General features: G+C 49.5%; 2 protein-coding genes and 1 long non-coding RNA gene across 5 annotated transcripts; 2 read left to right on the top strand and 1 right to left on the bottom strand.

The window, feature by feature from the left end:
* Window positions 1-54: 54 nt before the first annotated feature.
* PHF5A (PHD finger protein 5A) lies at window positions 55-6,697 on the top strand. The gene is made up of 4 exons (XM_068191429.1): window positions 55-242; window positions 1,347-1,370; window positions 2,803-2,969; window positions 6,000-6,697. Exons 1-4 carry the CDS (start codon window positions 191-193, stop codon window positions 6,087-6,089), a joined length of 333 nt encoding a protein of 110 aa, XP_068047530.1. The 5' UTR covers window positions 55-190; the 3' UTR covers window positions 6,090-6,697.
* On the bottom strand, window positions 1,350-11,608 carry LOC137474663 (uncharacterized). Its single transcript, XR_010999445.1, has 2 exons — window positions 8,226-11,608; window positions 1,350-1,650 (listed from the first exon to the last, which is right to left on the bottom strand). It is a non-coding gene; the product is annotated as an uncharacterized lncRNA (long non-coding RNA).
* A 280-nt stretch (window positions 11,609-11,888) lies between these two features.
* On the top strand, window positions 11,889-20,510 carry TOB2 (transducer of ERBB2, 2). Of its 3 annotated transcripts, none has more exons than XM_068191413.1 (2): window positions 11,889-12,043; window positions 16,056-20,510. In XM_068191413.1, the coding sequence occupies exon 2, from the start codon at window positions 16,142-16,144 to the stop codon at window positions 17,162-17,164; it is 1,023 nt and encodes a 340-aa protein (XP_068047514.1). In that variant the 5' UTR covers window positions 11,889-12,043; window positions 16,056-16,141; the 3' UTR covers window positions 17,165-20,510. The 3 variants fall into 3 exon arrangements, with proteins under 3 accessions (XP_068047514.1, XP_068047516.1, XP_068047515.1); XM_068191415.1 differs by lacking the exon at window positions 11,889-12,043 and adding an exon at window positions 12,980-12,998; XM_068191414.1 differs by lacking the exon at window positions 11,889-12,043 and adding an exon at window positions 13,462-13,480.
* The last annotated feature ends 3,115 nt before the right edge of the window (window positions 20,511-23,625 follow it).

Raw genomic sequence — 23,625 nt, 5'->3', positions numbered from 1 at the left:
CTGGGCGGGGGAAGGTTAGAGATGGGGTGGGTCTAGGGGGAGGCTTTACCTCGGCATCCCTCGGCGTTTTCCCGCTCGGGGGAGGCGCTTTGGCAGGCGCTGCTCTCACCCCGGCCAGGACCCGGGGGCGGCGCGGCGGCGAGGGCTCCGCGGGGCCGCAGCAGCAGCGCCGGGCGGGTGTCGCCTCGCCATGGCCAAGCACCACCCGGACCTCATCTTCTGCCGCAAGCAGGCCGGCGTCGGTGGGTCCCGGGGGGTGAGGGTGGGGGGTGGGGGGGTCCCTTCCCCGCTTTTCCGGCCGCGGGGCGGGCGGGAGGCGCGCGCGTTACCGGCCGTCGGGCCCGCGCGCGGCCGTTAGGCCCGGCGGAGGAGGAGGAGGAGGAGGAGGAGGGGCAGCGCGCGCTCCCGCTCCTCCCTCGCTCCCTCCTTTGTGTTCCTTTTATTTTTCTTTATTCTCCATGCCCCGCCGTGCTTTGTGGATCCAGCAGCATTTGGGAGCATCTTTCTGGCTGCGAGACAAAAGTTATCTCCCGGGTTATTCCTGTAATACAGATAACGGGGTTTATCCTCGTCAGCATTTGGGTCAAGACTCAAAGAACTCTTGTACAAAATTAGAAGTTGAGGTATCCTTTCCTGGGTTTTGTCGCTCCTTGGAAGAGCAAATTTAACGAGCGGCTTCCTGCAAGATCCGTAAACGCAAAGCATTCAGCTGCACTGCCCAAAGGAAATAATCTCTCTTTGGAATAGTCAGTGCTTCTAACCATCTGTCTATATTGAAAAGTCACTGACAAATCCCTTGTCTCTCCTCCTTCAGACAAATCAATATTTAGTCTTCATTGATGTGCACATCTAGTCTTTGAAACTCAGTAATTATTACATTTATGCAAGCTCCTAACATCATTTTTGCGAGTGTCCCAGACAAGTGACAAGACTTCTAAGGAACATTTAACTACCTTCATGTTCTAAAGCAAAGAAGGTATTTGGACTGCTTTAAACAAACGCTTGGTTTTGGTTTTTTCCTCCCACTAAAAGCTGTGCCAAGACTCATGTACAATATTTCCTTCAGTCAGATACACTGGCTGTGTTTGAAACGGAATGATGAATGTAGGTTTTTTTTGCTGCAGAGGGATGCCATTGTGCATTCATAGTGCATCTTGGGTTCTGGTAAATCTCTCCAGGAGTTATATATTTTTTGTCATGAATGTGTGTATGCTCAAACTGTTTCTATAGTTCAACCTTTAATTTTTTAAGGACTGCTCATTGCAGAAAATAATTATTTGACATTCAAATTTGTACTTAGATTTTTCTCCTGCCTCAAATAATTTTTTCTTTTTTTTTTTCCCCAGCAATCGGAAGACTCTGTGAAAAATGTAAGTATAGCATCCACATTTAGTTGCTTGAGAACGTGGTGTTGTGGTTAGAGCATGCAGTTTCGGTTTGAAGGTTGGAATCTATTTTTGCTTTAACCCCAAACTTCATGCCACTCTTTGAAAAGGGAACAATTACTGTAATGTTGCAAGTGTAGCTCAAGGAATACTTAAAAAGTTGCAAGCTCAAACAGACTCTCACACAAACGCAGTTCTAGCGTACCTGCTGCCAGCATTTCTAGTGGCTGAGGCTACAGTGACTGCTTCGTTGGAGCCTTGTAATCTGTAATACCAAAAGATCCTCCTGATCATTTTAAAGCAGGGGGGAAAATGCATTTTTGGGTTTTGGCTTCGTCATACTGTGAGATAGGTCTCCGTTAGCATGTAGGAGAAGAAGAAATGGAAGGCAAATGGTGGAAGTTACAGCAGGAAAAACACCCATGGAATTAAATGCTTAGCTGTGAAAGGGAAGAAAGAGTATGATCTGTTGTTAGATCCTTTTGATCTGTTGGTAGATCATGTAGGGGAACAGAACAAACAAGGTGAGTAGTTTGTGACTCAAAAATAGTGTGAGAACAAGTAAAGTGGGAGAAGGACACTCTGAAGCAAGAAGATAATTTTCAAGAGCACCTGAAACAGATTCTCACTGGTAGTAGCTGAGGGCTGTCACACCAGAGATTTAAGAGCAGGTTAGGCAAGCTGGGAGTCAGGATTAGATACCTTGGGAACTGGTAATAGGATATGAAGCCTTTCATCCGTAGGTCAGTGTTTTGGTTAAGGTCCAGCTCAGCAGAAACTGTTGCTGGCATCTGATGGCTCCTTGCCTGTATAATATCAGTACTTGAATTGCACTCAGTTCCTTGTGAGAGCCCAAGAGCAACTATTGTGAAATGGCTGCTTATGCCAGTTTGCCCTTCCTTTGGCCTTGTCACAGATGAAGGATTAAAGGGACCATGAATGCAGTCTCTTATCTCTTTGAGCATAGTAACTCCAGACTTTTGTTGATGTGGCATTGTGGGAGAAGCTTACACTGCTGCTTCTGTGTAGGTAAGGACTCTAGTTCTGTCACTCTGGCTTTTTTTCTTTTGCAAATGAATGCTAGGAAAAGTTCTAGAGTAAAAGTAGTGGTACAATCTAAGCAAGTCTTGACTAATCACAAAGTAGTTACCCAAGTAATTTTGGGTTTCTTCTCTGACTGTGAATGAATGACTAAATTAAAAAAAAAAAACCCTCAAATATTGCAGGCCACGGCCCTTGTTCCTCTCAAGTCTGTGTGCAATACAGAGTTGTGCCCTGTGCCTGCAAGGCACATTTCTGTAGTTCAGCTGTATTGTCTTTGAGTGTACAGGGAAGTTATTTGACCAGGAAGCTTTTCCTCTGATGTGGAGGTGGCAGAAAGGACTTTCTGTAACCAAAGGCTGTGCTGTGCTCGCAGGTGATGGCAAGTGTGTGATCTGCGACTCCTACGTGCGGCCCTGCACCCTGGTGCGCATCTGTGACGAGTGTAACTACGGCTCCTACCAGGGCCGATGCGTCATCTGCGGGGGGCCCGGAGTGTCTGATGCCTACTACTGCAAGGAGTGCACCATCCAGGAAAAAGATGTAAGTTGCCATCCCAGCTACATAGTAGTCATGCTTACCTTTAAGGGGCTTGGAGCTGCTGAAATTACTGCTGGGACAATTGGCAGTCATTTGCAATATCTGAAACCTTTATTCCCCTGTTGATAGGTCTTTGTGTTTGCAAAGCATTTTGAGGTATTGCAACTCTCTTCATTCTAAGGATCTCTGACTGTTTTGCACACTCACAGTTCATTTCCTCCACACACTGCTTGTTACCACTTCAGGTTGTTATCTTAGTACAGCTCCAGCCTAGGTTTCACCAGGGTCAGAAATACTGCAGACACTGCAAGGCAGTGGCAGAAACCGCTCCTCCCTAGAAGTCCATTATGAGCCACTGATTAAGAGCACATACAGTACTGTAAGGCCTGTGGAATCAAAACCTTTGTTTTCCTTTGAATAACAAGGTAAAGTTAGTCCTTAGTGTCCAGTGGCTTCACTAGTGATTGTGTTTCACAAGTTGGATGCTTCTTGTATAATTTCAATGGGATACAATTTATATTTTCTTACTCTTTTCTGGAATTGTCTGCATTGTAGGTATTTCTCTTTTGGCTAATGCTTTTTGGTGTTATGGTCCCTTTTGTCTATAGCCAGAGCTATCATCTTTTTACAATATTGTGCTGAAAACCATTGCACATGGGAAATTAGGCAGCTGTTCACTCCTTATAAAGCTTTTGTTAATAACCCAACACAATGAGTGCAAGACATGAACTGCAACAAAGCATTAGAAAGACCTTACAGGAGAACAAGAACATGATGCTTACAGTTCTGCTGTCCCAGAATATAGGCCTGGTAGCTGTGAAAGTGTCTGTTAAAACTTGTTTGGTGCTTTGCAAATGTCATTTCCTACACACCCTAATGACTGTGAAGAACGTGCTAAGAGAGTGGTTCCGAGTGGTTTACAGGAGTGTCCTCAGCTGAGTGAGTTACTGCTTTAATTCTCTCTAGTGCCTGTTTTCTCTAGAGGCCTGCAGCCAAATCCAGAACAGGAGCAGGTCCTCCTTTGAGTTTAGTCATTAAATCTAACAGGACCATAATCTTTCTCTGTATCTAAATATGAATATAAGTGTTTTGATGGGGGTGCTGCCTCCTACTTTATAAATGCTGTGAGAAACAGTAGTTTTGTTCGCTTACCTTTGGAATGAAGATTCCTGGCTTTATGAGTCATGAGTAAAATAGGTTTGGTTTTAGTTTTATCAATTCATAGGGATTCCCAACAAGTGTTTTTCATAACCTAAGATTACCTATATCTTGTGTTTGGTTCAGGTGTGAAATAATCAGGTGCTCTGTCAGGGAGGACTGTAGAAAACATAGAGCTAGTGAAGAATAACAGGTCTGGGGTATTTTGACACCTGGGTGAATGCTGCTGTGAGTGAAGAAAGTTGCTTAGTAGCAGAGAACTCAGATGTTACATATTATTGCAGATGTGAAGTTGCAGATCTGAAACAGCAGATTTGACAAGATTTGTTGCAGGATTGAAAAATGCTGGCACAAGTGTAGGGAGCCCAGAAGGAGCAAAATTAAGTGTGCTGCTGCCTATCACAATTATGGTATCTGGTGCTGATAAGAAAATCTGGTGAATAAGAAAATCAGATGGGCAGAGCTCTGTACCTGAAGCTTTAACAGCCACAGCACTTTCATCATCCTCAGAGAAAGAGTGGAAAAAATAGTGAATCAAGAAAGCAAATAAAATGGATGGCAGAGATGGAATGCTATTGGGCACAAAGCAAAGGACCTGGTTACTCTTGGTTCATTTATTCTGGTGGAGGAAGGAATGAAGTATTGTTTCAGCCCACTTCGATCTGTGGGTAAGGGCCTGAATCCCACTTTGTCACCCAGGACATCTGTGAGTTGCAAATAGTAATCTTTTCTTGGAGAAAGGAGGGTGCTCATGAGCTGTGTCCTTGGGAGGAGGTGGAAGAACGAACAGAGCCCTGCAATAAGGCTGTCAAGATCTGAACACACTCCATGGATTGTGGGAGGCAAGTCTTGAAAGAGTCCTGCTACTGAGGTTCAAAATGAAATAAGGAGACAGTAGCCAGAAATGGGTCGTGGCAGGTGTATGAGGGAGGGATGATTTCTGTTCCCCACCTCTCCTGTTATCCCTATCATGGAGATCCTCCCCACCAGATTGCATCTCTGGCATGGGAGCCAGGCAGCTTGGGTGCAGATCCTACAGCATCTGACATCTGCCCAGGGGCTTTCTCAATCTAATGCACTCGGGCTTGCATTTCAACCAAGGACACGTGTTCCTCTGCTTGCTGGGTCCCTCACAACTGCTGTGGCCATCCATAATGCTTTGCCCTAAAGAATTATGCAGATCCTGGGCTCATGGGATCATGGGTCACCCTGGGTGACCCATGGGTAAATGTTCCCAGTTGTACCAAGAGGGCGTTTCTGATTCGGTTTTGCAACCACACCTCTCAGGATGGTCTCCCCTGCTCTCCTTGCTTTTCTTGAGGCTTTTTTTCTCACCATCTACTAGAATTCAGGTGGAAGAACTTAATCTATGTAGCTGCTGTGAGTAGCTGACCCTACAGCCTCTGCAGTAATCGATCCAGGATACAAGAAATCTGAGACTCAGTTCTGCTGTCACTGCTGACGGGTTCCTAAACACAAGAGTGATTTGGTGACGTCTAGAGCAGCAAGATTCTTCTTGGCTAAGGAGGGGAAAGGTTATTCCTCTGGGCCCTAGAGGTCCTGCATATCCTGATTTAGAAAGAATTCAGTCTTGAGGCACCGCGCATCCTTTTTATTTAATGGCTGATGTTGTATGAGCTGTTTTCCATTTTGGCCCTGAGGGAGACCATGTCCTACAGTAATGCTGAAATGACATCCATCCTTTTCTCTGTTCCACTGTAGTACTGATAACCAGCACTGGAGAGCAATTTGTCTGTACAGGTATATGAAATGTGTTGAGGACAGGGCTGAGAGTGTGGGAACTGAGAACTTACTACAACTATGATGTTGTTCTCTGTTTGCCCATTTCCTAACCTGCATTTTCTTTTCTTACAGAGAGATGGTTGCCCTAAGATCGTCAACCTGGGCAGTTCCAAGACAGATCTTTTCTATGAACGGAAAAAGTATGGCTTCAAGAAGAGGTGATCCTATTCGTACGTGGCTACCTCCTGTTGGGTTGGCAAGAGGGTCTTGGAACATCTCTGGACTTTACTCTTATTGAAAACTGGTTGATTATCTTTTTTCTAAAGCAATACAAATTCAGTAATATACTTAGGATTGGAGAAATAACAGACTGAGTGGGGACTGAAACCTGATGAGAACCAATGATGAGGGAGGGTAAATGAAGATTACTGTCTCGTGCCTTTGCAGAAGCTCTGCTAGTAGTTGCCCCGACTCTCTATACAAAGCAGAATGGGCAAGCACTTACACATAGAAGGAGCCATGTAAAAATGGAAAGTGCTTGTTTTAGTGTGGAAAAACACCTTGAAGTTGTTCTTACTGGGCCTCCTCTCAACTGTTTGAAATTGCCTCATCCATCGGTGTTGAAGAACAAAACACCAATCCGCTCCCCTCCTCCCTTCCTCCAGTATATTTCCATGCTGCCCTGTTTTGTTAGGAATCTGCTCATGGCTGGTGCCTTCCTAGGGAGAGCACAGCTGTCCATGTTTTCTTTGACAGATAAATCCAAGGCCATTTCTTGTAACCATTTCTGTAGGATGCATACCAATAAAACTGTTTCTTTTGGGTTTTTATTTTTGGTACAACAAGGATTTCTATTTGGTTCATTCTGTGCCTAGCCTCTCTGGAGCTTTCTGGGGACATGGAGGATTAGCCCAGCTAGCACTTCACAATGGGTTATCTGGTTTCTGACAGTCTCTGCTTAGGGCCACGTGACCTTGCCGCAAGGAGCTTCAGGGAATGGCTGTTGCTTTTGTCTGCCTGTGATCCCAGCCACTGATCATTTTGTCCTGTAGCGTGAGGATCGCTGAGCTTGTAACCCTTATCCCGGCTAATACGGCTGTGGATGTTGTTTCACCATGCAAACATCCAATCCCTTTCTAAAACCTACTAAGCTATTTGACTCGCTGTCCTGTTCTTGTGAATAAGTTAAAGCCTTCCCTGCTGTAACGGGAAACCAACTATTGTGTTCTTGTCTATTGGCCGTGTGCATGCTGGAAACCAGAGGCTGCTTGTTTGTCAAATACCAGTAGAGGCTAAAAGCAGTCTGTTGGCTCAGCAAAGATCTGGGAACAGGCGCCTTTGTGCAGAGGCGGAACTGAGTTCCCCATGGGTGTGTACTCCTCAGATGCTTAAATCAGGGTCCTGGCTCAGTGTGCCCCGCAGTCCTTCAAGTGCCTGTAGTCTGAGCAGAGTGTGTGCTACACTAACACAGTTGTCTTTGTCCAGTTTTTGGGGTGCAGAGCCCCAAAACCTTTTTTTTTTTTTTTTGGTGCCCCTTCCAGGATTTCAGCTATTCGCTTGAGGCTAGTACCAATTCCTCTTACTACTCCTTGGCTTAAATACCTCTTCTACCTGCTCCAACCATTTGGATAAAAGTGAAAAGCACGCAAGTTGTGATTATCCTCCCCTCAAAAGTAATTTTTCCCTGGCAAAATTTTACAGCTGGCTGTAGCTGCCACTGGCCCTACAGCTATCTCAGCTGCTCCTCCCTCTCCTGCCCCCAGCTATTAATTCTGTCAGGTTTCTCTTCGAAGCTTTTTGCAGTTCTGAGAGTATCAGTATGTTTTTCTCCCTACACAGCTTCTGATGGATGTCATTTGCCAAGATGTTCAGAGCAATCTAGCTCATTGATTACAGCAAACCTATTCCCCCAAAGCAGTTCTATGGGAATAGGCAACTGCCTCTGCAGACCAAAAAGTCCATGTCAGACCTGTTATTGGCCATTTTAAATTCTGTGTTTCTTTAAAAGCAGGCCATGACATGCAGATTTGTTGTACCTGGAACTTTATCACTTCAACCAGAATTTATCACTTACCCTCAGTCAGGCCGCCCAAATTATCTCACTAGGAATGCAGAAGGTTTGTACGCATTTTTTTTCTTTCCCAGAAATTTGGAAAATGACCAAGTTTTTCAGTAAAGGTAGAGGTAAATGAAGGAAGGAATTACTTTTTGTCTCAGAACCGATACACCCTGGTGAGCTAATTTTAGAGCACCCCTTGTCCCTAATCATTTAGCAGGATCAGCCAGGCAGAGCTTGCTGTAGAGGTACAACTGTCCCCATCCCTTCCCCCATCCCCAAAAACAGCTGAACATACTCACTTTCTTGGCACTCCTGATGCCCTCACGCTGACTGCTGGATATATTGGTCTGTATTCTGAGAGTTAAGCTGCCAATTCTAGTTGTTCTGAGTCACTGGGCAGGTGGAGAGAGGGAGGGACAGGCTTTTTCCCCTTTGCCTTGTTTGTTCAGACAGCTCTGGGGAGCATGCCAAATGCTGCTGGTGCTCAGATCAGTTCAGTGCCACTGCCTTTCTGGTACTTTCAGAGCATTGATGGGACATTGTCCTGGAGCTGCTAATTCAGACAAGGGTAATGGACACATTTGTGTAGCCAGAAAAACATGACCTTGCTTGCTTGGTAATGATTTCTATGCACCAGTAGATGATACCTAGGCAGGGCCTCTAGAAAAGTGCATTATTTTTCACCTAAATAGATTTTAAAGTACTTGTCCAGGAAAATGAGATTGCCTTGCAGTACTGGAGACCAGGGCACATGCTAAAAGGGAGAGCTTCCCTGCAGGGAGAAAATGAGACAAGACACGTCCTGCTGCTGTGTGCAGGCCAAGCTTTGGAAGGACTTCATCCATCCATGGAGTTTTATGCAGCCAGATTTGGGGTCTCCCTGGCTGCCAGCTGCAAAGTATTTGTGTGGCAACAGCAGGGAAGGGTGGGAGAGATGGGGACAGCTTTGTCAACGTGGCAGCTGAACCACCATGGTGCTGTCTTCAAATTCTAATGCATGGAGCTAAATGTATCTTCCTGCCATTACTTTCTAGGTAGTGTTATTTTTTTTTTCTTTTTTTATTAAAATGTTGCACAACAAGTAAAAAAAACCCTCCTTCATTTTTAAATATTTACATTGAAGGAGAGAATGTAGGACCTCTTGACCTATTAAGAAATTGGCCTCTGTTGCCAGTACTAACAAGGCATTGCTGTGTTCTGAAATGTAGGTGTTCCCTGTTACGCACTCCTTCCGACCAACTGCCAGCCACAACTACAGCTGAGCTCAGCAAATAGCTCTGTAACATATATCCACTTCCTTGAACCACCTAGACCTTGTCTTGACAAAGCCCTTGAGCCCCAAGCATTACTTCTCTTTAAAAAGAGACAAAACAAAAAGAAAGGGTAGGTGGAGGTTTGGAATCTGCCTGTGAGCTTTTCCTGTGGGAGCTGCATGGACAAAATCTCACTTCTGAAACCTTATCTGCACAGAAGCTGTTATTTTCTCATTACAGACATCAGCTGGAGATGTTTGCCTCATTCAGTAGCAGGAAAGAAGTTTTCATTTCCTTGGGGTTGTCATGTGAATTGAATGCACAGAGGATTCAGGGTACGGCGATATTAATTATGTCCAATTATAACCTGACTCCCCTTCCATGGCATTAAATAACCCAACCAAACGAGCTCTGTCCCAGTGGCTTGGCAGTTGTTCCCCTCCCCAATCACACGTGACACGGGAGCTTTGCTTTGACTTAATAGCCAAATGGTTGAGAATGCAGGAGCAGATACTGTGACAGAATTCCTCTGCCTGCGTGTGTACAAGGACGACGCCATAATTAAAGGAGCACGGTCAAGGCACAGGTATTTTAAAGAGCCCTAATGTGTGACACCCTCTTACTAACACCTTATTAAAACAATAATAGAATTTTAGAAATGTAACTGCCTTTTTTTTTGCTTAATGATGCTAAAAATAGCTCAGTCATTTTCATTTCCTGATCTCTGGCTGACATTATGATTTTGCTTCCAGCAAAGCAAGGGGATAATTGGAAAAAAAAAAAGAAGGTGTTATTTTGTAACTAAATTCCTTTTAAAATAGGAGTGACAAAAATAAGGCTGCTCATAATAGCTCTCATAAATCTTGCTCTTCTCTTTACCCTTTCCCTGCAGAAAAAAAAAAAAAACAACTTCAAAAGTTATTGGGGTTTTTTTCTGTAATCAGTGGGAAAATGAGCAAGGCTGGCTGCCGTGGCTGGGAGGGAACATTAGCGGATTTCTTAACACACGGTATTGGCTGGCCTCAGAAGAATTGCTCTTCTGTGGCGAAGGCAGTACCTGAGGTTCCTGAATGAGAGAGGAGGACAAACCAAACCCAGAAGAAGGCTGAGGGCTATTGTGGAAATGAGGCAAGAGATGACTTTGTACTTTTGCACTTGGGAGATGGTTGCCAGGCCAGCTACCCCTGCTGCAACAGGGACTGTGGTAATGCTTGTGTCAGCACCGAGGAAGATGCAGGACACGCGGCTGGGAGAGCCTGAAAACACTGTTCTTGGTGTCCCTTCTACTAGTTTGGAGTGTTACTTGGGTCAAAAGTTGCTTTAAGTGTGGACAGCAAGCAGCCTTTGCAGGCGCTGTGTGGTGGTGTGACTTTGCACTGTAACGTACACGGCCTGGGGATGCCGGTAGGTATTTTCTTCATTTTCCTGGAACTAATAATGGGTCTGCTTTGAAACACAGGGTGCGGATCCATTTGTGTGCTGGCCGAGAGTGCCTTCAGCTTGCCAGTGGGTGGTGCAGCTCAGCGTTTGGCGGTGGAGGTGCCGCCATCGGCCCATAGCCCCAGGGATGGCCGTCACCGTGGCTGTCCTTCCCCAGGGCAGCCCGTGACCCCGAGCCCTGCCCGAACCCGCGAGCACCCCGCGGGGCGGGGGCAGCACTCGGGACGGGGGCAGCACTCGGGACGGGGGTAGGCCGCGGCCGCCCCGGTGACTACATCTCCCGGCAGCGCCCACTGCGCACACCCCCTTCGGCTCACTGGCTGAGGCAGCGCTCCAATCCGAAGGCGCCGCCGGGCCTGGCCAGCCAATGGGAAGGCTGTTGCTAACAAGCCGCAGTTATTTTTAGCACGCCCGGCGCTCGCGCACCTTGCGGGTCTCTCGTCTCCGCCGCGGCGGGGCCGGCCTTGCTCTGCTGGAGGCGGAGGGACACGGGCGTGCGGAGACAAAATAGTCCGGGAGGCGGGAGCGCGTGCAGGGGGCGGGATCTCTGTCCCCGTCTCGGGGACGCGGAGGTGGCCGTGCCGCTCCTGTCCTCCCCGCGGTGATACCAGCCCGACCGGTTTGGCCTTGCCCCATTGTTCCCCGGGGAGATGCACTCGCAGCCCCCGGGCTCCCCCCCGCATCGGGGACCGGGAATCCCGAGGGTTTTGCAACGATGCAGGGAGCCAGGATTGCCCGTGTGCACGTCTCCCCGAGCTCCTCCACTGTAATATTCGCAGACGTGCTTGGGGGTGTGCAGAGAATTGTCCCTTCGGGAGTCCCGGGGCTGGCCTTGCTACTGAGCTGGGGCTTGACCGTACCATGGTGCGCGGGGGCGGGGACCTCACCGGCCGGTCCCGTCTCTCCCCGCTCCGTTCGATTCCACCCCCATCCTCCCCGTCGCCTCAGGCTAAGCTGCTTGGGGAAATCCTCAGGTCAATCCCCCCTAATGCCGCGGCCCCTTCCGTCCTTCCCTTGAGCTCGGATCCGAGATACTCCCGGTGCCCAGGGGGGAGCAGAGGTGGCTCCGCCGGACCGCCCTGCCCCCGTCCATACCGGGGCGCTGCGGACGGCGACGGGAGGGGGAAGTAGTCCCGGCCCGCCCCCCGCGGCCGCATCACGCGGGGCGGGAACGGATCCGTGCGCAGAGAGGTTGCTAAGGGTGAAAGTTTGCCGTGAGTTGGCTCACTCGGGGCCAGGGCGCGGGCGGCTCTGGGGCACAGCAGCGCCATCCACGCTACAGCACAGGGCCCGCCCCGCGCCGTCGGGTACAAGGGAGGGAGGGGACGGACGAGACGGGGCAAAGCAGAGACGAGACCCGCCGGCAGCGCCCTCGGCCCCCGCGACAGCCGCCAGCAGCCGCCGGCCCTGGATCCGAGAGCGAAGTAAGTGGGGCCGGGGCTGCTTTCCTCCCCCACACCCCTTCTTGGGCTGGGACCCCTTCAGCGCGCGTCCTCTTTGTGAGCTCGGTCTGAGGGGGCTCATCGTCCCCCTCCCCACCACGGAGTCACTGTGCGGCTCTGGTCCCCGGGGGGATTAATGGGGCTTCAAGGGAGAAGAATGGAAGTGAAAGTCGCTGGGTTGGGGACGCTTTGCAGTGCCCCAGTTCACCATTTTGTTCTCCACAGCCTAGTTTGAGGGGCGGGGGGGGGGGCGGGAGCGGGATGCGGCTCAGCCCCAGCCCTAGCAGCCCCAAAAAAGGCAGGCTGGGCCCGAGGGCGGTGGTGGGCGCCCTGGGCTCTCGGGAAAGGGGGATGTCGCCGGGGTGTTCCCTTTCGTGCACGACGAGCTCCGAGGGGAAGAAGCCCGGCGACAACAAAGGAGCTGTCGGGGCTGGGCTGAGCTGCCCCCCGCCCCCCTCGCCCGCCCCCCATTTCTCCCGGACACCCCGATCTGCGATACCCCGCTGGGCGTGCGGGGCCAGGAGCTCGCCCTTGTTGACGTATCCCCATGCATCCGAGCCGCTCTGTTGGGAACCTTGTTTGCGACCTCGCCCGTCCCACTGGGGCGAAGGGGACAAGCAGGGGGGTCGGGGAAGAGGGACAGAAGGTTACTGGGCTTCTAGCCTCCCGGACTCCGTCCCGCTGCCGTGGGGGGGAAACAGCTGCGGGGTGGGGACGCGCCCGCCCATCCCTGCTGGGAGGGAGGGGAAGGGAAGGGGAGAAGGGGGCGGGTGCCCGGCGGTCCTGGGCCGCGGGGCGTGTTCCCGGCCGTGGGCAGCGCCGGGAAGGGCGGGCGGGCCCCAGCGCGCATGTGCTCTGGAAAATTTTGTGCCCTGCCCCGCCGGGGGACGCACCGGGCCGGGCGCGGGGCGCTCCGGGAGCCGCAGTCCGGGGAGAAGTAGGTCGCGGGGCGGGGAGGGCGGGCGAGGACTACAGCTCCCGGCGTGCCGGGGCCGGCCGGGCACCGGGGATGGAGGGGCGGGGAGCTAGTCCCCGCGGGGCCGTTCGGCTGGCGGGGGAGAAGTCTCTCCGCCGTCGTTGGCGGGGTGCTGGGAAGGGGGGGGGCTCTCGTTCCAGACGGGTGTGTCCGGCTGTGGGACCGCAGGCCGCCGTGACATCCGTCTCTTTTAAATCCCGAGGGGTTCGTAGGGCCCGGCCTCCTTCGGGAGGTCGAAGGGGGATACCCGCAAGGTCAGCCACCGTGTTGGTGTAGCCGGGAGGAGAGGGAATCGTTCCCGTGTTCCCTCTTCTCTGTTGTAAGTGGTGGTCTGGCCTCTCCCCGTCAGGATACCGACAGACGGGGAGTCTGAGGGGGCTCTTGCCTTCCCTCCACAGAGCGGAGAAACAGCTCTTTGTTCCCTGCCAGCACCTCGATGTATAGTAGGCCTTTAGTTAGAAAATGCTGGCCTTTATGGAAGATTGCTCAGATCAATTGATATTCAGTAGTTTCTTCTCTCAGAGCCATACTGCTTTAGCTAGATTTCAGTGGGTTTGGGGGTTATTAAATTTTTTAAAAATTATTTTATCACATTTCAGTGCAGTAGAAAGAGATTGAGGGGATCCCACTGGAGCTCATCCTGCCATATCAACAACCTGAGAAGCCAGTGACTTTTTTCAGCAGGTATCAGTTGTCTGCCTCTACCTTGGCAGCTGTTGGTGTTATTAGGCTAATTAACTCACCTTTTCCATAACCAAGGTACAGAGTATTCTTTTTTTAGGAAAACTGGAGAAAAGAAAAAAGGAGATGATGTATAATTTTACCTCCTCACAGCTTTCTGCAAAAAGGTGATGAAGAACTGGGGTCCTCAATATATATTGAGACATTTGTATAGCAGATAGGATGGTAACAAATTTTGGCCACTGTTCCTTTCCCAGTCTTTAATATCTGATCTCTTAATAGATTTTGGATCTAGATTAGAATTTATCACAAGATAAAAGACTTACAGACTGGCTGTTGTCTTCCTGCTTAACTTGCTGGGATCCCAAGGTATCCTCTCTTTTGAACATCTCAAGCCAAAGAAGTTGGAGAGCTCCATATAATCCTCCCTTGAGGTAGCATAGTCTATACAAGCTCTTGTTAGGATTTAGGTGTGCTCTTTAGGGGTTTGTTTCATACTTAATTTTTGCAGAAGAGGCTTTGTCTTTGTGCCCAGACTTTTGCCTTCTGAAAATGGCTTCTTCTTAACTGTTCTTAGAAAAACTGTGGTTGCTTATTTCTTCAGTGTTCATATGTTCTTACTTGGATTTGGTCAGGTTGCAGTGACCTACCAAAGTTTGTTACATTACAGTAATTCCTTAAATCTGTTTTTAAACTCAAGGCTTCTTTTCCACTCCCTTGTTCCTGTGTGTTTTTATGTTGCTGAGTCAAACCCAAAGGGGGTTCCTTCCAGAACTGGCCTTGTTGGCAGATCAGAAGTGTGTGATCTGTTTCTGGTTACCATCTTCCTAAAGCTAAGCCTCTGTGAACGTGGAGTAGTACAGAAAAAGCATAGAATCTACATCCCTTTTTTTGCAGTAAAGCTTTAAAATATTTGAGGGCTTCTTCAAAATGATTTGATCCTTCCTGTTGACTAAACTAGACCAAGCAAACAAGTCTGGTCAGTTTTTTAACTCCTGCTGACTTAGGCCAGCATGGATACCTGGTTGTGCTGCTGGGATTTTTCAGGGGAATGCTAACTATGTATGTTTGTACTTCATCCCCACCCCCAAATAATTGTCACATATCATAAACATTGGCTTGAGTGCTGTACAAGAATATCCCTAAAGCCCATTTTAGGAAGACATAGTGTGTCTCTTTGAGCAAGGTGAGGGCAGCTGAAGACAGAGCAGCCTCTGACTAAGCTGCCAATTAAAAACTGGATATTCTTCTTTCCCCTGGAGAGATGTGGAGGCTACTGGAAGTGTGCTTCCTCTTAAAATATCTGTGAGATTCATTTTCCTTGGATGAGTGACAAAGTGTAGTGCTGACATACCTGGTTTTGGGTTTTTTGTACCCAGACAAACATTGTTTGCAAATCTGTGTATAATGGGAGAGTTGAGTGTTGTGGTTTTGCATTGTGCTTTTGTGGGTTCTCTCCATTTCGGAGACTTCCTCGCAAGGCAGGGAGAGAGAGGACGGAGGATTACTTCAATCTTTGGCAAGCAATTTCAGTTTTTATTAAGTAGGTATCTGATCCTGGCAGAGCTCATCTTCCCTCTGTGCAGGGAGAAGCGATGTGAACTGTGTTGGACAGGCTGTTTGTGTTTTGTGACCCTATGCACATTTACTGTCCCACTCTGCCTGCTCAGCAGACTTGAACTGAGATTTTATGCTTGTAGCTAGGCAGAGTCTCAACGGGGTACACTTAATAAGATATGTGCCTGCTAGTCAAGGGGATAGTGAACATGGGCTAGCCCTCCCTCACTCCTTCTCGTCCCTACTGCGCTTGTGCCAGCAGGACGTGGCACCCGGCACAACCACCCGGCCTCCCAGAGGAGAGGCTGGCTCTGCTGTCCTGAATGCAAGCAGGTCTCTGCACAAAGCTGCTGAGCGAGTCACGAGGCTGTTCAGGTGCTGCACTTGTGCTCTGGAAAGGCTGGTGCAGGTGAGCTGTGTTGGAAGCAGCCGAGTGCCAGGGCAGGAGAGGCATGTTAGATGCTGCTGACAGAGCAGACAGCCGGGTTATAGCAGCAGTGCTTGGCAGCGAGGTGAGTGTGATGTACGTACTTGTGTGCGGGTAGTGGCTACACCCTTATTTCTTCTGAAGGAGGAGCAGGGAGAGTTCTCCCTATCAACATCCCTCTGTTTTGAGGATCAGTAGATTTGTGGTGACTCTCCTAGAGGGCATTACTTTGTGTTAGTATTTGTGCAAACTGCTCATTCTGCTTTGTTCATGAAAAGGCAGAGTTATTTATATCAACGGGGAGAGTTGGTGTGTTCTCCAGTCTTCATCCATCCTTTTCTCTCTTTCCCTAGGTCTCTTTGGAGTCAAAACTTGTCTATGTTTCTGTCATTTTGTCACTTTTAATACACTGCCCTGACTTGCTTGCTGGGAAGAGAGTATGCATCTGGAGATCAAAGTTGCTCTTAACTTCATCATCTCATACCTGTACAACAAGCTTCCTCGGAGGCGGGCAGACCTGTTTGGTGAGGAGCTAGAGCGCCTGCTGAAGAAGAAGTATGAGGGTCACTGGTACCCAGAGAAACCTCTGAAAGGATCTGGCTATCGCTGTGTTCATATAGGGGAGACGGTGGATCCGGTGGTGGAGCTGGCGGCCAAGCGGAGCGGGCTGGCTGTGGAGGATGTGCGTGCCAATGTGCCAGAAGAGCTGAGTGTCTGGATTGATCCTTTTGAGGTTTCCTACCAGATCGGTGAGAAGGGCTCTGTTAAGGTTCTCTACCTAGATGACAATGAAGGCTGCAGTGTCACAGAGCTGGACAAAGAAATCAAGAGCAGCTTCAACCCTGACGCGCAGGTATTTGTCCCTATTGGCAGCCAGGACAACTCGCTGTCCAACTCTCCATCCCCCTCCTTTGGCCAGTCACCCAGCCCCACATTCATCCCTCGCTCTGCTCAACCCATCACGTTCACCACTGCCACCTTTGCTGCCACCAAGTTCGGCTCGACCAAGATGAAGAAGGGTGGAGGAGCCGGAGGAGGAGGCGGTGGAGCAGGGGCTGTGCAGCAGCCGAGAATGGTCAGGTCCCCCACCACCAACCTGCTGAAGCACAAGGGCCTCTCCCTGTCTATGCACTCTCTGAACTTCGTCGGGAGTGCTGGGAGCCAAGCCCCACAGTCACAGCTCTCCCCCAATGCCAAGGAGTTTGTTTACAGTGGCGCCTCGCCGGGAGCCAGCAGTCTCTTCTTCGATGGTGTTGCCAGTGAGAGCCAGGCCAGCAGCATCCCGCCAGCATCACAGTTCAACGCCAGCACAGGTGGTACCTTTGATATGGCTCAGGTCTTCAGTGGCAGCACCAATAGCCTCTTTTTGGAGAAGTCTCCCTTCGTGGAAGGACTCAGCTACAACCTGAATGCCATGCAGTATCCTAGCCAGTCGTTCCAGCCCGTCGTCCTGGCCAACTGAATACAATGGAAGGAGGAGAGTATTTTGGGGCAGGGAGGGAGGGGGGAAACAAGAACAAAACAAAGAAACAAGAGGGAGAGAAAAGAAAAATAGAAATATACAGAAAATATTAAAACCTTACAAGTATAGGTTCTTGGGAAAAGAGAGAGCTCAGTGTTGTTGCGCTGTGCTGGTAACGCTCCTGAAGCACTGAATTGTTTTTTAACTCAGTACCTGTGCTTTTTTCCTACTCACTTTTTTACTCCTTAAAATGAGTCTTGGGCTTTTTTTTTTCTGGTTTGTGTGCCCTCTTCCCCCACTCCAGCCCAGGACTGGTTCAACTGTAGGTCACAATGCTCCTGATTCCTGGCACCACCTCCTGCCCCACACTGGACACAGGGTCCTTCTACCTGGGTGTAGGGATGTTATCTTCATACCACCGTGCTGGAGGAGGGACAAGAAGAGCATGAGTCAGTGTTGGTGAGGATACACACAGTCTTGTTGTGTGCTGGCCAGAATGGGTGGGTGAGCTTGCTTTTCCTGTGTATACAGAGAACATCGCCTGTGCCCATGGGTGCAGACCATTGTGCTGTTGTGGCTCCAGCCCAAGCTGGCATCAGCTGTTCTGTGTGCTGAGAAGCACTAACTCTTCTCCTTGACTATCTCACAGCACATCACAGTCAGGGGCAGAGCATTACTGTGAAATGGCTTCTTCCTGCTTCCTTCCTCATCTGCACTTCAGTTGTGGCTACACAGGGTCAGTGCTTGGAGCTTAGTGGCTCTGGTTATTGGACCTTTCTGTACCTGAGCAAGAGGGCTTTTTTATGCTCTCTCAGGGCTGCCCAGTCAGTCTGGCTGACAGCCCCTCTGGTGTAGAAACACCACCTGCCTCTCTCTGTGGCTTGGGGGAGGTGGAACTGAACCAGCTGGACCCCACTTGGATCCTTCCCCCACTTCCCAGATGTTGCCCCCAGCAGCAGGGGCCAGCATCCACTTGGGGTGGCTTTTGAGGTCAGAGTTCTCATTATCTGCTGTGAATTCATCTTCTTGTCTCAAAGAGGAAATTTCTTCCTTTTTAGTTAGTGGGGCAGCACAACTTTTCAAGAAGATAGTGTGATGTTGTTGAAGCTGTTGTCTTGAGTGGTAGCATAAGGGTTTCTGCTTTCAGCCAGGTATGCACCTGACTAAATCCCTTCCCTTGCCTTTCTGGAGAAGCATGAGGAGGTGGCTGATCCAGTGAGAAAAGGAAGCACCTATCATAAATTCCTCATTCCAGCCAGATCACATCAGCATGACAGCAGCAAGCTCAGGGCAGAGCTGGGATGGGCTCTCCAAAGGCAAGTGGTCATCTCAGCCTGTGAGTGTATGGTGCCTCTTCACAGCAGGGATGGGATATAGGACTCTGCGCCTTTCTCCAGGATGATGTGTGGCAGTTAGGCATTAGCGGCTGTTCAGCTTGATCCCTTCTGTGTTGAGGACTCCAAAACCCACCTTCACAGAACGCCAAAGGAGGACTGCTTCGTGCCCAGGAAGGATGGAGGCTTTTTAGGTGGGAAGGGAGGTTTCCTTGCAGGCTGCTGCGTGAGCATGGAAGTGTGCAAAGAGCAGAGAGATGGAGATGATGAAACTCCAGTCTTTGAAGTTCTCAGCTTAAATGAAAAAATAAGCTTTTGCTGCTTCCCAAACTTGAGGTTTGGTTTTCTTTTAATGGTGCTTCTTGGAGCACAGTCTGAAATCCACTCCTCCTGCACTTGTGGAACCAATGTGGTCTTTCAAGAAATCTGTTTCAGGTGAGATGAGTTTGACCATGTGCTTTTCCTGCTCCCTTCCCTGAGATGGAGGCACTCCAGCCCTTTTGTAGTCGTGTTGCCACTGAGCATTTGCAGAAGGTAATGGGCTGTCCCAGGTAGACTGTCTCTGCCCAGAGCTCTCCAAGGAGAGTTTCCAGTGTACCCTTCCCCTCTATGGGTGATGGCATGCACGGTCCTGACCTTGTGCCCAGCATGGGTTCCCAAGCAGGCTGCTTGCTATTGAGCTATGACCAATGCAGCAGGTGGGTGAGGAGAGCAAAGCTCAGCCAGTTCCCCCAAAGCTGGTGCCCACAACCTCAACCCTGCAGGTTTCCAGACTAGGACAAGTTGATGAGGAGTGGCCCAGCTGTTGTTTCCCTTTTTTCTTTCCTTTGATCCCGCCGCTTTTAATGGATGCTACCACTGCCATGGAGTCCTCCCCAACAGGGTGCTGGTGGTAGCCACCCCACATGCTAGACTGTACTCTGAGGGGTGTTCAGACCCTGATGGCAGGACCTGGTCCAGTTGCCCCCCACTGTCCCCACATCTGGCAAAGCCACCTGCGAGACTCTGCCTTGAGACGGCGTGCTCTCCTCCAGCACAGGGAGGGAGGGAGGGAAGAAGTGGGGATGTCCCCTGTCCACTTGCTTATGTGTGTGTGAAGCTTTGATGCTGCTTTGCTCTGCCACACGTATTATACTTGCTTTAAAAATAGTGGTGTGAGTGGAAGGAGGAAAAGAAGAGGGACCAACCTCTTTGCATCTTAAAAGGAAAAAAGTGTGCTTCAGAAATGTTCCTCCAGCATCAGGCAGCAATGGAAACTAATGGCCTTTTCAGGTCTTTTCTAGTCTTGGATGTAGACGTTCAGCTTCAATTTTATTTTTTAAAAACCTGCACTAATTTACCTGGTTTCTTAGGAAGAGAAGAGAGAAGATTTTTTTTTTAACTTTTATTTTTTATGGGTTTATGTTCTTTTTGTTGATGTCCGTTTGTATTGAATAATTTGCTACATTTGTAAAATGTAAGAGGTATATATAATATATGTATATTTCTAACGTAAAAAAATGTAATTTTTTTCTTTTCAAGATTTTTTCTTAAAAAAGAGGAGAGAAAAAATATTTTTTCAGGAAAAAACTTAAAAAAAAAAAGAAGTGGTGAAGATTCCTTTCTCCCCACTCAACCTCCCTTTCCTCCCGCCCCTCTCCAAAGAGTGAATCGACAGTTGCCTTGTGGGAGAGGAGTGAAAGAGGACAGAAGTCTGTATGTCTCTGAGTGGAGGGTTTCTGCGTGTACTCTGCTTGGGTTTTTTTTGGAGAAGGGGACTACTGAGGGGGGGAACCAGGGGGTTGCTGTCTTTTTCTTTTTTTTTTCTTCTTTTTTTTTTTTCTTTAGCGAAGGAGGAATACAATCAGAGTTTTGTATTCAGAATGTTGTGCAATATTTTGGAACGGGATATTGGTGTGTCTAGAGATTTAGTTAAAAACAAACAAAAAACCCCACAAAAAGGTTGATCAAATCTGTACAGTTTCTATTGTTCCAGATTTTTTTAAGTTTGTATTAAAAGCATGATATAATAACTGTTTGTCGTGTGATGTGTGCTCAGTGAAGACAGAACACCTTGGACGTGCCTGGTTTTGGGTAAGGAGGGATACCGCTGCTTTTGGATGAAGTGGCACTTAGTGTCAGCCTTGCAGGCAAGGTCCTGGTTTCACAGCGTTAGGAATAGCTCAGTGATGCCCAGGATTGTGCAACACAGCCAGGACAGCTGTCTCAGTGACCTCTCCTGCTGCCAAGAATAGCAGTACATAGGAAAAAGTGGCGATGTGCCTGGCCATCCCTGGTCCTGCCATGATTCAGCTCTCTGGAGTGGGGGGAGGAGAGCTGGCTCTCCTCTCTGGGGGAGAGGAGGGAGCCTTTGGTGTGAGGTGCTTTGGGAGCCTTCAGTCAAGCAGCAGAGTTCCTAAAATAACCAAATTCTATGTCAGCTCACTAGGACCATCACCTCTGAGGCCAGGTTAGGAGCTCTCTGGTGTCACTCATGTGGTAGATGAAGCTCCCCATGGCAGTGCTTCCTGCAGAGAGGTGCTGATTTTGGGTTGATTTTTTTTTTCCCTCTGCTCAAACCAGTTTGTGTTTATTCTGAGGTGGCTGGGGTACTTGCTAAGCAAAGGGAGCATCAGGGTACATATGCAGGCTGTGTCCTCCCTGCTGTGAATGTTCATCCAAGGTGACTTCCCATAGTGGGGTGGGCTTGAGGCTGGATGTGGGAACATGCAGTAACGATAGTGGTCTGATTTTGTTTTTCTTTGTAAACTCTCACTGCTCAGTTTCAATCAGAATTTCTGTTCAAGAGGGCTTCTCCTTTTTAGCAAAAGGAGATGGGATGGCTGAGGGAGGTGCTGAAATGCCTGTCATGCCCCACGTGTGCTGCTGGCTGTGTGACCCAGCTTCCCTAGCCTCACCATGCTCCTGCTACCTCCTGCTTGAGAGGTGCCTCAGGTTCCCCATGCTGCCTCCTTAAAAAGCTGTTGAAGGGAGCTGCTCTAAATGTCCTTGAGGAAACCAAACAAGGAACTGGAGCTGACTCCCACTGGCATCCCCCATGCCTCCTCAGCCCCTCTAGCCTAAATTTCTTGCTGGGAGAGCTCGCTGTGCCCTTGGTTTTGTGAGCTCCAGGAGCTGGGCTGCTGCTCATGCCTACTGTGTGCCGCGTGACTGTCACACTGCACTAGGCGACAAAACTATTTTTTCCCCTTTGTGTCTCAAACCCCTTGTAATCATTTATCTAAAGCATGCACAACGCTTGCCCTTAGACATGTTTTTGGAAATGGAAAATCAAGGGTGACTGTGTGCCTTCCTGATCCTTGCCCTGCATTTGCTCAGCTGTGACGCAGGGAGGCATGGAGCCTTTCCCTTTTTGGGCACAGGTAGGGCCTGGAGTTGGTTTACAGCTGATAGCTGCACAGCCTGAGCAGGGATTAGGGAAGAGGTTTAGTATAGCCTTGTTCCTCCTGAGGTGTTTGTCACTGTGCAGGAGGAGCGTAGGGAGCTGAACCCCATGTAGTGCAGTGTGCAGGGATGTGCCTTCCATCAGCCTTCAGAGGGGGGCTGCTGGAGCCCCGTGTTGGGCCAGTGTGGGGTAGTGCCTGGGTGTGGGAGTGTTTGCCAGATATTTGGAAAGTGACCGAGTCCAGTTCCCGAGCAACTTGCTCCAGCAAGGCATGGCAACAAGATGGGACTTGTCTCCTGAAACCTCTGAAGCAAGGGGCGTGGGGGTATTGTTTAGACACTCATCATAGGGGACTCCATTATTAAGAAGGAAACGTGTGACTTGAGTCACTGAGAAGGTGGGCTTCTGCCTGAAAGGAGGAGACAGCTCAGGTAGAAAATGCCACACTTCAGCCTGGGGCTTTTCAGTCTGTGACAGCCACACCAGCAGTGTCTGACTTGAATTGGGCTGTTTGGGGAGTAGGAAGGGGCTGGTACCCAGAGGAAAGCCTTAGACAAGCATGAAAAGCCATTCTCTGGACTGTGTTTAAAATACAGATCCAGCAAAATAGCTTGAGTTTAGTTCAACAGGAGAGGATCTTCTGCTACCACAGAGCCTCCCGGAGATTTGGGATTATTGGGATTGACTAACACATGGCATGGGAGCTGCCAACAGCGGGTGCCTCCCCATGTCCCAGTGCTTGCTGACATGCCAGGACCGAGAGGTGGAAAAACACCACTAGTGGGGGGGCCAGGACCCGCCGAGTCCTTGGCTTCCCTGAGGAGTTTTCCTGCCAATGCCACCTGCTCCATGCTCACATGGCTGCAGCCGCAGCACTGCCCATGGCCCCAGCGGGTTTGAGGGGCAAGGTTGACGCCACGGTTGCAAAGGGCTAAGACAGGTCTTTCCACCCCGTGTGTGTCCTCCGCCAGAGCACAGGCACCAGCCCAGCTGCAGGCTGTGGCCAAGGTTAGCCACCTCCAAAACCTCGCGTTTTTTCCTTTAGTTTTTGTGGCAGGGCTCCAATTCAAACACAACCGGGAGCATGTTCACCCCCTGCCTTGCAGAGCTGTTCTTCCAGTGTCCCTCCACTGCTGCCTGTGTTGTCATCTCCAGAAACTTATCTTTTTCTAAAGCTGATGAAGAATGAATCTTTCACCCTCCATCCCTAAGACACTCCAGTGAAGGATACGCCCCATCTGGCACACATGGTGCTTTTGAGTTGCACTGGTTAGTGACGGGCACATTTTGTGTGTGGCCATTGCCAGTGGCAAAAGCGACTCCAGCATGGTACATGCATATGTCAGGAAGGAATGTGTTCTTTTTTCTTCTCTAAGAAGCCCTCAGAAGGCACAGGAACGAGGTAGGAAAAGAGAGTGGGGACTAAATTTTGCCTCTTTGCCTTGAGAAGGGGCAAGGAATGGTACAGGCAAAAGTGTGTGGGGAATTTTCTCCCTCTTCACCGAATGCAGAGAAGGCAAGAGTAGTCCCCATGTTATTCTGCAGCTGCTGGGTCCTAGTTGGCGGGGAGGCATTTGTGCTTATTTTTGTTGGCCTCACACTGCTGGCACAGTTTGACTGCTGAAGGAAGCAGATCCTCAGGAGGGAGTGTGTCCCTCCCACTTTGCAGGGTGTTTCCACCAAGGACAAATTTTCCTTCAAGTGAATCAGCCAGAAACTGCTTGCAGAAGGTGCAGCTGGGG

Source organism: Anomalospiza imberbis, chromosome 5 (assembly GCF_031753505.1).
Source record: "Anomalospiza imberbis isolate Cuckoo-Finch-1a 21T00152 chromosome 5, ASM3175350v1, whole genome shotgun sequence".
Classification (NCBI taxonomy): domain Eukaryota; kingdom Metazoa; phylum Chordata; class Aves; order Passeriformes; family Viduidae; genus Anomalospiza; species Anomalospiza imberbis.
The sequence above is the reverse complement of the archived record's forward strand: the minus strand, read 5'-3'. Positions and strand labels throughout refer to the sequence as shown.

Excerpts from the sequence above, each read along its gene's own strand:
- PHF5A (XM_068191429.1), top strand. The coding sequence starts at position 191 with ATGGCCAAGCACCACCCGGACCTCATCTTCTGCCGCAAGCAGGCCGGC. Across the intron at positions 243-1,346 it reads CCGCAAGCAGGCCGGCGTCG|CAATCGGAAGACTCTGTGAA; the intron begins GTGGGTCCCGGG and ends TTTTTTCCCCAG. Across the intron at positions 1,371-2,802 it reads CGGAAGACTCTGTGAAAAAT|GTGATGGCAAGTGTGTGATC; the intron begins GTAAGTATAGCA and ends CTGTGCTCGCAG.
- TOB2 (XM_068191413.1), top strand. The coding sequence starts at position 16,142 with ATGCATCTGGAGATCAAAGTTGCTCTTAACTTCATCATCTCATACCTG.